This window comes from Bombina bombina, chromosome 4 (genome assembly GCF_027579735.1).
Source record: "Bombina bombina isolate aBomBom1 chromosome 4, aBomBom1.pri, whole genome shotgun sequence".
Taxonomy (NCBI): domain Eukaryota; kingdom Metazoa; phylum Chordata; class Amphibia; order Anura; family Bombinatoridae; genus Bombina; species Bombina bombina.
Genome location: NC_069502.1, coordinates 848,508,068 through 848,523,017, shown reverse-complemented (window position 1 = coordinate 848,523,017; position 14,950 = coordinate 848,508,068). Strand labels below are relative to the sequence as shown.

At 41.1% G+C, this 14,950-nt stretch overlaps 1 protein-coding gene across 1 annotated transcript in view; it reads left to right on the top strand.

Moving 5' to 3' along the window:
* LOC128657274 (gastrula zinc finger protein XlCGF26.1-like) overlaps nucleotides 1-14,950 on the top strand; it is a 422,529-nt gene that overhangs the window by 8,832 nt on the left and 398,747 nt on the right. The window contains exons 2-3 of the mRNA XM_053711555.1: nucleotides 6,537-6,659; nucleotides 12,377-12,436. Of these exons, the coding sequence (XP_053567530.1) occupies nucleotides 6,582-6,659; nucleotides 12,377-12,436 (138 nt within the window). The 5' untranslated portion in view covers nucleotides 6,537-6,581. The remainder of the gene's footprint in view (nucleotides 1-6,536; nucleotides 6,660-12,376; nucleotides 12,437-14,950) is intronic.

The following is a 14,950-nucleotide window of genomic DNA, read 5'->3' as shown; positions in this document are numbered from 1 at the left end:
TGTAGGCTGAGCCTCATTTTCGCGCCATTACTGCGCAGTTACTTTTGAGAGCAAGACATGCAGATGCATGTGTGAGGATCTGAAAGTAGTTGGAAAAGTTCCTAGAAGGCTTCATTTGGTATTGTATTCCCCTCTGGGTTTGGTAAAGTCGCAGCAAAGGCTGTAGCGGGGACTGTAGAGGGATTAAAACTGTAACCGGCTCCGGTTTCGTTATTTTAAGGGTTAAAGCTCTGAAAATTGGTGTGCAATACTTTGAATGCTTTAAGACACTTGGTAAATTTTGAACAATTCCTTCATACTTTTTCACATATTCAGTAATAAAGTGTGCTCTGTTTAAAATTTAAAGAGACAGTAACGGTTTTGTTTTAAAACGTTTTTTGTGCTTTATTGACAAGTTTAAGCCTGTTTAACATGTCTGTACCTTCAGATAAGCTATGTTCTATATGTATGAAAGTCAATGTGTCTCCCCCTTCAAAATTGTGTGATAATTGTGCCATAGCGTCCAAACAAAGTAAGGACAGTACTGCCACAGATAATGAAGTTGCCCAAGATGATTCATCAGATGAAGGGAGTAGACATGGTTCTACATCATCTCCTTCTGTGTCTATACCAGTTTTGCCCACGCAGGAGGCCCCTTGTACTTCTAGCGCGCCAATGCTTATTTCTATGCAACAATTGACGGCAGTAATGGATAACTCCATAGCAAATATTTTATCCAAAATGCCTGCATATCAGAGAAAGCGCGATTGCTCTGTTTTAAACACTGAAGAGCAGGAGGGCGCTGATGATAATTGCTCTGTCATACCCTCACACCAATCTGAAGGGGCCATAAGGGAGGTTTTGTCAGATGGGGAAATTTCAGATTCAGGAAAAATTTCTCAACAGGCTGAACCTGATGTTGTTACATTTAAATTTAAATTAGAGCATCTCCGCGCACTGCTTAAGGAGGTGTTATCTACTCTGGATGATTGTGACAACCTGGTCATTCCAGAAAAATTATGCAAGATGGACAAGTTCCTAGAGGTTCCGGTGCACCCCGACGCTTTTCCTATACCCAAGCGGGTGGCGGACATAGTGAATAAGGAGTGGGAGAAGCCCGGCATACCTTTTGTCCCCCCTCCTATATTTAAGAAATTATTTCCTATGGTCGACCCCAGAAAGGACTTATGGCAGACAGTCCCTAAGGTCGAGGGGGCAGTTTCTACTCTGAAAGCACAATTATCCTCGATAGGAATAGTAGTGCGCTTGTTTAAAGATCCTATGGATAAAAAATTGGAGGGTTTGCTTAAAAAGATTTTTGTACAGCAAGGTTACCTTCTGCAACCCATTTCGTGCATTGTTCCTGTCACTACAGCAGCGTGGTTCTGGTTCGAGGAACTAGAAAAGTCGCTCAGTAGAGAGACTCAATATGAGGAGGTTATGGACAGAGTTCACGCACTTAAGTTGGCTAATTCTTTTATTTTAGATGCCGCTTTGCAATTAGCTAGATTAGCGGCGAAAAATTCAGGGTTTGCAATTGTGGCGCGCAGAGCGCTTTGGCTAAAGTCTTGGTCAGCGGATGTATCATCCAAGACAAAATTGCTTAATATCCCCTTCAAGGGTAAAACTCTCTTTGGGCCAGAATTGAAAGAGATTATCTCAGACATCACTGGGGGAAAGGGCCACGCCCTCCCACAAGATAGGCCTTTCAAAGCCAAGAATAAGTCTAATTTTCGTTCCTTTCGTAATTTCAGGAACGGACCGGCCTCTAATTCTGCATCCTCTAAGCAAGAGGGTAATGCTTCACAGACCAAACCAGCCTGGAAACCGATGCAAGGCTGGAACAAGGGTAAGCAGGCCAAGAAGCCTGCTGCTGCTAACAAAACAGCATGAAGGAGTAGCCCCCGATCCGGGACCGGATCTAGTGGGGGGCAGACTCTCTCTCTTTGCTCAGGCTTGGGCAAGAGATGTTCAGGATCCCTGGACGCTAGAAATAGTTTCTCAGGGTTATCTTCTGGAATTCAAGGAACTACCCCCAAGGGGAAGGTTTCACATGTCTCACTTATCCTCAAACCAAATAAAGAGACAGGCATTCTTACATTGTGTAGAAGACCTGTTAAAGATGGGAGTGATACACCCAGTTCCAATGGCGGAACAAGGAATGGGATTTTACTCAAATCTGTTCGTAGTTCCCAAAAAAGAGGGAACCTTCAGACCAATTCTGGATTTAAAAATCCTAAACAAATTTCTCAGAGTACCATCGTTCAAAATGAAAACCATTCGAACGATTCTACCTACAATCCAGGAAGGTCAATTTATGACTACCGTGGATCTAAAGGATGCGTACCTACATATTCCTATCCACAAAGAACATCATCAGTTCCTAAGGTTCGCCTTTCTGGACAAACATTACCAGTTTGTGGCCCTCCCATTCGGGTTAGCCACTGCTCCAAGGATTTTCACAAAGGTACTCGGGTCCCTTCTAGCGGTTCTAAGACCGAGGGGCGTTGCAGTAGTACCATACTTGGACGACATTCTAATACAAGCGTCAAAGGCTCATACAGACATCGTTCTGGCCTTTCTCAGATCTCACGGATGGAAGGTGAACATAGAAAAAAGTTCTCTGTCTCCGTCGACAAGAGTTCCCTTCTTGGGAACAATAATAGATTCTTTAGAAATGAGGATTTTTCTGACAGATGTCAGAAAGTCAAAACTTCAAAGCGCTTGTCAAGTTCTTCATTCAGTTCCACGTCCTTCCATAGCTCAGTGCATGGAAGTAGTAGGGTTGATGGTTGCAGCAATGGACATAGTTCCTTTTGCGCGAATTCATCTAAGACCATTACAACTGTGCATGCTGAAACAGTGGAATGGGGACTATACAGACTTGTCTCCAGTGATTCAAGTAGATCAGAAGACCAGAGATTGACTCCGTTGGTGGCTAACCCTGGACCACCTATCCCAGGGAATGAGCTTCCGCAGACCAGAGTGGGTCATAGTCACGACCGACGCCAGTCTAGTGGGCTGGGGCGCGGTCTGGGAATCCCTGAAAGCTTAGGGACTATGGTCTCGGGAAGAGTCTCTTCTCCCGATAAACATTCTGGAACTAAGAGCGATATTCAATGCTCTCAGGGCTTGGCCTCAGCTAGCAAAGGCCAGATTCATAAGATTCCAATCAGACAACATGACGACTGTTGCTTATATCAATCATCAGGGGGGAACAAGGAGTTCCCTGGCGATGAAAGAAGTGACCAAAATAATACAATGGGCGGAGGATCACTCCTGCCACCTATCTGCGATCCACATCCCAGGTGTGGAAAACTGGGAAGCGGATTACTTGAGTCGTCAGACATTCCATCCGGGGGAGTGGGAACTCCACCCGGAGATCTTTGCCCAGTTGACGCAATTATGGGGCATTCCAGATATGGATCTGATGGCGTCTTGTCAGAACTTCAAGGTTCCTTGCTACGGGTCCAGATCCAGGGATCCCAAGGCGACTAGTGGATGCACTAGTAGCGCCTTGGACTTTCAACCTAGCTTATGTGTTTCCACCGTTTCCTCTCATTCCCAGGCTGGTAGCCAGGATCAAGCAGGAGAGGGCCTCGGTGATCTTGATAGCTCCTGCGTGGCCACGCAGGACTTGGTATGCAGACCTGGTGAATATGTCATCGGCTCCACCATGGAAGCTACCTTTGAGACAGGACCTTCTTGTACAGGGTCCATTCGAACATCCAAATCTGGTCTCCCTCCAGCTGACGGCTTGGAGATTGAACGCTTGATTCTATCAAAGCGTGGGTTTTCAGATTCTGTGATAGATACTCTGGTTCAAGCCAGAAAACCGGTAACTAGAAAAATTTACCATAAAATATGGAAAAGATATATCTGCTGGTGTGAATCCAAGGGATTCCCATGGAATAAGATAAAAATTCCTAAGATCCTTTCCTTTCTACAAGAAGGTTTGGATAAAGGATTATCTGCGAGTTCTCTAAAGGGACAGATTTCTGCTTTATCTGTCTTACTACACAAACGACTGGCAGCTGTGCCAGATGTTCAAGCATTTGTTCATTCTCTGGTTAGGATCAAGCCTGTTTACAGACCTTTGACTCCTCCCTGGAGTTTAAATCTAGTTCTTTCAGTTCTTCAAGGGGTTCCGTTTGAACCTTTACATTCTATAGATATTAAGTTGTTATCTTGGAAAGTTTTGTTTTTGGTTGCTATTTCTTCTGCTAGAAGAGTTTCTGAGTTATCTGCTCTGCAGTGTACTCCGCCCTATCTGGTGTTCCATTCAGATAAGGTTGTTTTGCGTACTAAGCCTGGTTTTCTTCCAAAGGTTGTTTCCAACAAAAATATTAACCAGGAGATAGTTGTACCTTCTTTGTGTCCGAATCCAGTTTCAAAGAAGGAACGTTTGCTACATAGAAACATAGAAACATAGATATTGACGGCAGATAAGAGCCATAGGCCCAGCAAGTCTGCCCGACCTTACCTAACAGTATAAACTTATCTAGTTAGTAGGATAGCTTTATGCTTGTCCCATGCATTTTTAAAGTCCCCCACAGTGTTTGTTGCTACTACCTCTTGAGGAAGTTTATTCCATAAATCAATCACTCTTTCTGTAAAGAAGTGCTTCCTCAAATTACTCCTGAATCTACTACCCTTTAGCTTGAGCTCATGACCCCTTGTTCTTGAATTTTCCATTTTATGTAAAATACCCACAGCCTCAGTTTTACTAAACCCTTTAATGTACTTGAAAGTTGCTATCATATCACCTCTTTCCCTTCTCTCCTCCTCCTCTAAGCTATACATATTTAGGTCATTGAGCCTATCTTGGTAAGTTTTATTTTTTTAGATGTAGTCCGTGCTCTAAAATTCTACTTAGAAGCTACAAAAGAGTTCAGACAAACTTCTTCTCTGTTTGTCGTCCATTCTGGTAAAAGGAGAGGTAAAAAAGCAACTTCTACCTCTCTTTCCTTTTGGCTTAAAAGCATCATCCGATTGGCTTATGAGACTGCCGGACGGCAGCCTCCTGAAAGAATCACAGCTCACTCCACTAGGGCTGTGGCTTCCACATGGGCCTTCAAGAACGAGGCTTCTGTTGATCAGATATGTAAGGCAGCGACTTGGTCTTCACTGCACACTTTTGCCAAATTTTACAAATTTGATACTTTTGCTTCTTCGGAGGCTATTTTTGGGAGAAAGGTTTTGCAAGCTGTGGTGCCTTCCGTTTAGGTAACCTGATTTGCTCCCTCCCTTCATCCGTGTCCTAAAGCTTTGGTATTGGTTCCCACAAGTAAGGATGACGCCGTGGACCGGACACACCAATGTTGGAGAAAACAGAATTTATGCTTACCTGATAAATTACTTTCTCCAACGGTGTGTCCGGTCCACGGCCCGCCCTGGTTTTTTAATCAGGTTTGATAAATTATTTTCTCTAACTACAGTTACCACGGCACCCTATGGTTTCTCCTATTTTTTCCTCCTGTCCGTCGGTCGAATGACTGGGGTGGGCGGAGCCTAGGAGGGACTATATGGCCAGCTTTGCTGGGACTCTTTGCCATTTCCTGTTGGGGAAGAGATATTCCCACAAGTAAGGATGACGCCATGGACCGGACACACCGTTGGAGAAAGTAATTTATCAGGTAAGCATAAATTCTGTTTTCTTTCATCGTAAAAATATTGGTTTGTTGTGGGCGAGACGAGCCCGCTGAGTGTCACTCGTGACGTCAGACGCCCAAGTCACGTGGGGTGAACTTGCGGCTAATTCACAAACCCAGACCCAACATACAGCAACAACTCTGTCAGGGCTCCAAAGTCAAAGGTAACGATTATTTTTTTCTTACACTCTGCATTATCCTATTCAGGATCATAAGAAACTGTATCACAGAACTGTCTCATTAGCCACATGTTTGCTCCAGAGTGATACTTTACCTACTTTGTAACAGAATTGCTTTGCTATTCATTACGAACTTACAAACTTTTAACTGACACAAGACGGTATTGTGGAGATCCCCTGCCACCATCATTTGATCTAAGACATCGCCAACTGTCTGTTTTAGCCTGACTAGCTAATGCTATCGTATACATCTTTGAAATATATTTCCTGTTTGTTATTGCATCTTTGTATAACACTATATGCTCATATTATTTTAGAAGCGTTTTTAGCTCTTATGTTTTGAATACTCCTGAATTTTTAAGATTGTGTTCTTTTATCAGGGAGACGTCCCTACATTTAAATTATTTTTAATTTTGGACTTACTCACTTTATTTTCTTATATACTGATGTTTCTTGAATTATACTGTATTTTAATAAATTCTATCTAATTATCAGTGTATGCTCATATAAATATAATTTAAATTTGTATAAATATTGTCACATTTTCTCAATGTGTATATTTATTACTCTACATGCAGCTGGTCACATGTGTAGTATTAGAATATGCATAAATAAAATAAACTTGTTTAATATCACCAAAAAATCTGCTCTTTACCATAATATAAATACAGGAAGAGCTCTGATTATTTCCCATCTCTCACGTTGCCGTTTTCCATTCTTCTTGCAGGTGTCAAATTGATAGCATCTGACTCCGTCACTGATTATTAACAAGATGAACGAATACAGGAAGCAGATGGCAGAGCAGTTCCTGAGTCAGGCCCTGGGCATCATCTGCCTGCTAACCGGAGAGGTGAGAGCTACTGGGTAATGCAAAACACATGGAGACCGGCAATGGGCAATCCCCTTTCTGGGTCCCGGTGCAGAGTGGACAAGCTGGCGACCTCCAGCCCAAAAAATATGATTCCAATTCCAATATTCCACAGCACCAAGTAATTTTATAAATCTTCTTTTATTGTTTTACAGCATATAAAAACATAGACAGTGTGGATATGTGACGTTTCGGGACTATAATCCCTTAATCAGCTACTGGGTAATGTCATGTGACACTGGTCCTCCTATTTACTGTACTGCTTTTGATACACCAGACATATTTCACTAACCCTAACTTAATTTTAGCCAGATCATCTCACTAACCCTAACTTTAGCTTACCCAGACCATCTCACTAACCCTAACTTCATCTCATCCAGATCATCTCACTAACCCTAACCTCAGCTTACCCAGACCATCCCACTAACCCTAACTTCATCTCACTAACGCTAACTTCATCTCACCCAGATCATCTCACTAACGCTAACTTTAGCTTACCCAGACCATCTCACTAACCCTAACCTCAGCTTACCCAGATCATCCCACTAACCCTAACTTCATCTCATCCAGATCATCTCACTAACACTAACTTCAACTCACCCAGACCCATCTCACTAACCATCACTTTAAATCACCCAGATTCTCACTAACCCAAACATCAGCTCACCCAAACAATCTCACTAACCCAGACTTCAGCTCTTCCAGGCCATCACACTAACCCCGACTTCAGCTCACCCACCGGTACAACCTACATCCACAAAACTTTCCCCAGCACCCAGGATCCCTTGTACTCCCCTGCACTATAAATCCTTCCCAGCATCCCCTGCACAACTATCCACTGTAAAATCAACCTGGCACCCAGGGTTACCTGGAAAACCTTCCACTACTAAACCTACCCCAGCACCAATAATCCCCTGCATAACCCTCCATCAAACTACCTCCTCAGCACCCAGTGTCTTCTACACAACTGTTCACTTTAAAGGGATAATAAACCCACATTATTTCTTTAATGCTTAAGATAAAGCATGCAATTTTAAGCAACTATCTAATTTACTCCTATTATCAATTTTTCTTCGTTCTCTTGCTATCTTTATTTAAAAGCAGGAATGTAAAGCTTAGAAACCGGACCATTTTAGGTTCAGCACCATGGATAGCACTTGCTTATTGGTGACTGACATTTAGCCACCAATAAGCAAGCATAACCCCGGTTCTCAAACACTCAGGGTCCCTCCTGCACAACCTCCACCACAACCCAAGGGTCCCTTCACTAAAAAGTAAACAACCCTAGCACAGGTAAGCTTTCAAATGTGTCGGCATACTTCAGTGCAGAAACGCAGGACTCAAAGGACCAGCCAACACAGTAGATTTGCATAATCAACAAATTGAAGATAACAAGACAATCACAAATGCATACACGTACCATGTATCAGCCATTCACAAATGCATACACACTTACGGCTAGATTTAGAGTTTTGTCGGTAACGACCCGCGTAGCTAACGCATGCTTTTTTTTTCCCCGCACCTTTTAAATACCGCTGGTATTTAGAGTTCACAGAATGGTTGCGTTGGGCTCCAAAAAGGGAGCGTATAGCATATTAACCGCCACTGCAACTCTCGATACCAGCGGTGCTTACGGACGCGGCCAGCTTCAAAAACGTGCTCGTGCACAATATCCCCATAGGAAACAATGGGGCAGTTTGAGCTGAAAAAAAACCTGCAAAAAAGCAGCGTTAAGCTCCTAACGCAGCCCCATTGTTTCCTATGGGGAAACACTTCCTAAGTCTGCACCTAACACTCTTAACATGTACCCCGAGTTTAAACACCCCTAACCTTACACTTATTAACCCCTAATCTGCCGCCCCCGCTATCGCTGACACCTGCATATTTTTTTTTAACCCCTAATCTGCCGCTCCGTACACCGCCGCAACCTACATTATACCTATGCATGTATTAACCCCTAAAGCTAACTCTAACCCGAACCCTAACACCCCCCTAAGTTAAATATAATTTAAATCTAACAAAATAAATTAACTCTTATTAAATAAATTATTCCTTTATATTTAAGTATTTAAAGCTAAATACTTACCTGTAAAATAAACCCAAATATAGCTACAATATAAATTATTATATTGTAGCTATTTTAGGATTAATATTTATTTTACAGGCAACTTTGTAATTATTTTAACCAGGTACAATAGCTATTAAATAGTTAATAACTATTTAATAGTTACCTAGTTAAAATAATTACAAAATTACCTGTAAAATAAATCCTAACCTAAGTTACAATTAAACCTAACACTACACTATCAATAAATTAATTAAATACAATACCTACAAATAAATACAATGAAATAAACTAACTAAAGTACAAAAAATAAAAAAGAACTAAGTTACAAAAAATAAAAAAATATTTACAAACATTAGAAAAATATTACAACAATTTTAAACTAATTACACCTACTCTAAGCCCCCTAATAAAATAACAAAGACCCCCAAAATAAAAAAATGCCCTACCCTATTCTAAAATTGAAATAGAAAAGCTCTTTTACCTTACCAGCCCTGAAAAGGGCCCTTTGCGGGGCATGCCCCAAAGAATTCAGCTCTTTTGCCTGTAAAAAAAAAACATACAATACCCCCCCCCAGCATTACAACCCACCACCCACATACCCCTAATCTAACCCAAACCCCCCTTAAATAAACCTAACACTAAGCCCCTGAAGATCTCCCTACCTTGTCTTCACCACGCCGGGTTCACCGATCGATCCAGAAGAGCCTCCGATGTCTTGATCCAAGCCCAAGCGGGGGGCTGAAGATGTCCATGATCGGGCTGAAGTCTTCTATCAAGCGGCATCTTCAATCTTCTTTCTTCCGGATCCATGGTCATCCATCTTCACCAACGACTTCCCGACGAATGACGGTTCCTTTAAGGGACGTCATCCAAGATGGCGTCCCTCGAATTCTGATTGGCTGATAGGAATCTATCAGCCAATCGGAATTAAGGTAGGAAAATTCTGATTGGCTGATGGAATCAGCCAATCAGATTCAAGTTCAATCCGATTGGCTGATCGGATCAGCCAATCGGATTGAACTTGATTCTGAGTGGCTGATTCCATCAGCCAATCAGAATTTTCCTACCTTAATTCCGATTGGCTGATAGAATCCTATCAGCCAATCGGAATTCGAGGGACGCCATCTTGGATGACGTCCCTTAAAGGAACCTTCATTCGTCGTCTAGTCGTCGGAAGAAGAGGATGGATCCGCGCTGGAGGTCTTCAAGATGGAGCCGGTCGTCATCGGATGGAAGAACATAGAAGATGCGGCTTGGATGAAGATGTTTGCCGGTCCGGATCGACTCTTCTGCCCGGATAGGATGAAGAATTCTGCCCGAAGATGGAATTCTTTAGCTTGGATCCAGACTTCAGCCGGATGATGGACGTCACTCTTCAGCCCCAGCTTGAGCTTGGATGAAGACTTCGGAGGCTCCTCTGGACCGATCGGGACCTGGTGTGGTGAAGACAAGGTAGGGAGATCTTCAGGGGCTTAGTGTTAGGTTTATTTAAGGGGGGTTTGGGTTAGATTAGGGGTATGCGGGTGGTGGGTTGTAATGTTGGGGGGGGGTATTGTATGGGTTTTTTTTACAGGCAAAATAACTGAATTCTTTGGGGCATGCCCCGCAAAGGGCCCTTTTAAGGGCTGGTAAGGTAAAAGAGCTTTTCTATTTTAATTTTAGAATAGAGTAGGGCTTTTTTTTTATTTTGGCGGGGCTTTGTTATTTTTTTAGGGGGCTTAGAGTAGGTGTAATTAGTTTAAAATTGTTGTAATATTTTTCTAATGTTTGTAAATATTTTTTTATTTTTTGTAACTTAGTTCTTTTTTATTTTTTGTACTTTAGTTAGTTTATTTAATTGTATTTATTTGTAGGTATTTTATTTAATTAAGTTATTGATAGTGTAGTGTTAGGTTTAATTGTAACTTAGGTTAGGATTTATTTTACAGGAAATTTTGTAATTATTTTAACTAGGTAGCTATTAAATAGTTATTAACTATTTAATAGCTATTGTACCTGGTTAAAATAATTACAAAGTTGCCTGTAAAATAAATATTAATCCTAAAATAGCTACAATATAATTATAATTTATATTGTAGCTATATTAGGGTTTATTTTACAGGTAAGTATTTAGCTTTAAATAGGAATAATTTATTTAATAAGAGTTAATTTTTTTTCGTTAGATTTAAATTATATTTAACTTAGGGGGGTGTTAGTGTTAGGGTTAGACTTAGCTTTAGGGGTTAATACATTTATTATAGTAGCGGTGAGGTCCGGTCGGCAGATTAGGGGTTAATACTTGAAGTTAGGTTTCGCAGATGTTAGGGAGGGCAGATTAGGGGTTAATACTATTTATTATAGGGTTATTGATGCGGGAGTGAGGCGGATTAGGGGTTAATAACTTTATTATAGTAGCGGCAAGGTCCGGTCGGCAGATTAGGGGTTAATAAATGTAGGTAGGTAGCGGCGACGTTGATGGGGGCAGATTAGGGGTTAATAAATATAATATAGGGGTCGGCGGTGTTAGGGGCAGCAGATTAGGGGTACATAAGTATAACGTAGGTGGCGGCGGTGTGCGGTCGGCAGATTAGGGGTTAAAAAATTTTAATCGAGTGTCGGCGATGTGGGGGGTCCTCGGTTTAGGGGTATATAGGTAGTTTATGGGTGTTAGTGTACTTTAGAGCACAGTAGTTAAGAGCTCTATGAACCGGCGTTAGCCCAAAAAGCTCTTAACTCCTGTTTTTTTTCTGCGGCTGGAGTTTTGTCATTAGATTTCTAACGCTCACTTCAGCCAAGACTCTAAATACCGGCGTTAGAAAGATCCCATTGAAAAGATAGGATACGCAATTGGCGTAGGGGGATCTGCGGTATGGAAAAGTCGCGGCTGCAAAGTGAGCGTTAGACCCTTTCCTGACTGACTCCAAATACCAGCGGTAGCCCAAAACCAGCGTTAGGAGCCTCTAACGCTGGTTTTGACGGCTACCGCCAAACTCTAAATCTAGCCGTTAGTCTTGCACATGCTCAGTAGGAGCTGGTGACTCAAAAAGTTTAAATATAAAAAGACTGTGCACATTTAGTTAATGGAAGTAAATTGGAAAACTGTTTAAAATGCCATGCTCTATCTGAATAATTAAAATTTAAATTTGATTGAGTGTCCCTTTAAAACACACTCACCCCTCCTCCTCTCTGGACCTCTGATCCTTCTCCACTGGACCGCAGTATATAACTGCTCCTACCGCGTGGATCCAAGCTGCTCGTCATTATAGAGAACAAGACTCTTTTCTCCGGAGTAGTGACTGCGCCTCCATGGCGTGCTATACGTCACATACATTACTGACGGTGTGGTGTGCTCCAGAAGCGGCATCGGTGATCCAAAAAAGGAGACCCCAACTCCTTGAATAGATGAGCAATAAAATGGAAAAGCGGAAAACGAATTCTTGTATAAAAGTTCAAACTTTATTCGCCAACAAAATAGAGATCTCCTATGGCAGTTCCTGTGCCTATTTTGTTTTGTTCCTGTGAGCACTTGCCATTCTGTTTTTATGTTGGCGAATAAAGTTTGAACTTTTATACAAGGATCTGTTTTCCGCTTTTCCTTTTTATTGCTTATCCATGGAAATAGTCTGATAATTTTCTATTATATATTTTATAGGAATATGTCATTATGAAGAAGAGGCCCTCCCACAGCAGCATTCACCTGCAGAGCGGAGAGGTGAGTACTGCTGGAGAATGTAACATTATATCAACTGTCATGTGACGTATTTAGCCCTGTGTGTATTTCCTACCTTCTGTCTGATCCTCTGCATGTTCTCAGTAACATTGTCCCCCAACAGCAGCAATTCACCAGCTGAGAGTCATGTGTCATGTGACAGTGATGCCCTTTACTGCCCATCTGGCCCTGTGTGTATTTCCTATCTGCTGTCTGTGTCTCTGCATGTTCTCAGTAACATTATCCTGGCTCTGTCAGTAAAAGTGTTTGGCAGAACCAGTCCCTGAATAAAGCAGTTTTTATTGGAACCTGTGCGACTACTTTCTGTATTTACTGTTATTACTGGGTCTGTATATCCTGTAGTCTGCACGCAGAGATTGAGGACACATGTGCTGACCCTATTTAAAGGGACAGTCAAGTCCAAAAAAAACCTTTCATGATTAAAATAGGGCATATCATTTTAAACAACTTTCCAATTTAGTTATATCACCAATTTTGCCTTGTTCTCTTGGTATTCTTAGTTGAAAGCTAAACTTAGGAGGTTCATAAGCTAATTTCTTAGACCTTGAAGTCCGCCTCTAATCTAAATGCATTTTGACAGTTTTTCACCACTAAAGGGCGTTGGTTCATGTGTTTCATATAGATAACATTGAGCTCATGCATGTGAATTTACCGAGGAGTGAGCACTGATTGGCTAAAATGCAAGTCTGCCAAAACAACTGAAATAAGGGGGCAGTCTGCAGAGGCTTAGATACAAGGTAATTAAAGAGGTAAAATGTGTATTATAACTGTGTTGGTTATGCAAAACTGGGGAAAGGGTAATTAAGGGATTATCTATCTTTTCAAACAACAAAAATTCTGGTGTTGACTGTCCCTTTAAGTATCTGAAGTCCCTGTCTCAGTGCTAAGGATCTAATAATCAACGTTTGTCCAGCTTGGAGAGAAATTGCATTTCACACTTTATAGGGCTGACCTCACTGAATAGTAAAAAGAAAAAGGTCAGAACTCTTCAGCACTGTGAGATCTATTTCATTTATATATATGTAGAAGAGACTGACCCATTGCAATACAGCACTGTGTGGTATGAGAGTTTTGTTACACTTACACTTTGTATTTTAGATTGCTTTACACTTTAGACTGGGTCCTTTCAGTATTATTGCATTTAAAGGGATATGAAACCCATTTTTTTTTTTTCTTTCATGATTCAGATAGAGCATGCAATTTTAAGCAACTTTCTAATTTACTCCTAAATGTAGCCACCAACTAGCAAGGGCTACCCAGGGTGCTAAACCAAAAATGCGTCGGCTCCTCAGCTTAGATTCCTGCTTTTTCAAATAAAGATACCAAGAGAACAAAGAAAATGTGATAATAGGAGTAAATTAGAAAGTTGATTAAAATTGCATGCTCTTTCTGAATAAAGAAAGGGAAAAAATGGGTTTCATAGCCCTTTAACCTCTTAAGGACATATGACGGAATTTTTTCGTCATAAAACAATTGAGCAAACTGAAAGCTGTGTCCTTAAAGGGTTAATGTGATGGTAAATCCTAGCGTTTATGAAACACTAGCATTTACCAGTGGAACAAATAAAGGGGACTTCCAGTCATGAAGTATAAAATACTTCATGCTGAAAGTTCCTTTATTTGTTTGAAGCGTTCACCTCAGCCAGCCCATGGCAGAACGCTATTTTGCTGTGAGGTGATCTTAGCCAATAGCATGCTAGCTATCCGGCATGGCGCCAGCTGGACACACGACTATTGACTAAGAGGTGGAAACATCACCTCACAGCAAAATAGAGTTCTGCCACGGGTTGCCTGAGGAGCTCAGTGCGGCAAACGCTTCAGACAAATAAAGGAACTTTCAGCATGAAGTATATTATACTTCATGACTGAAAGTTAATTCCCTTTTATTTGTTCCACTGGTAAATCCTAGCGTTTCACAAACGCTAGGATTTACCATCACTTTAAGCTTTGCACTTTCTCATTTATATTTTAATACATTTAGATTTAGCTTTAGCAGTGATTTGAGTATGTTTTGAAAGTTTCTGTGTTACGTAACAAATTAGGATCATACTTTGTATGTTTCTATGTATATGTGTATATATATATATATATATATATATATATATATATATATATATATATATATATATATATATATATAATCTATCCAGAAAGTAAAAAGCACTCACCGGGTCTTGAAAGCAAACACCTGTTTAATAAAAGTGACGTTTCGGGGGTTGCCCCCGTCCTCAGGCAATATTTGAGGACGGGGGCAACCCCGAAACGCCACTTTTATTAAACAGGTGTTTGCTTTCAAGACCCGGTGAGTGCTTTTTACTTTCTGGATACATGAATTTGCTTTTTAAAGTACAGTATGTATATATGTGTGTATATAATATATAATATAATATAAAATATATATATATAAGTATCAAGTAGGGACTGCACTCGCTGGATTCAGTTCAAATAATACCTTATTTATTCAATGGTGACGTTTCGGGGTACACAAAGTCTGAGG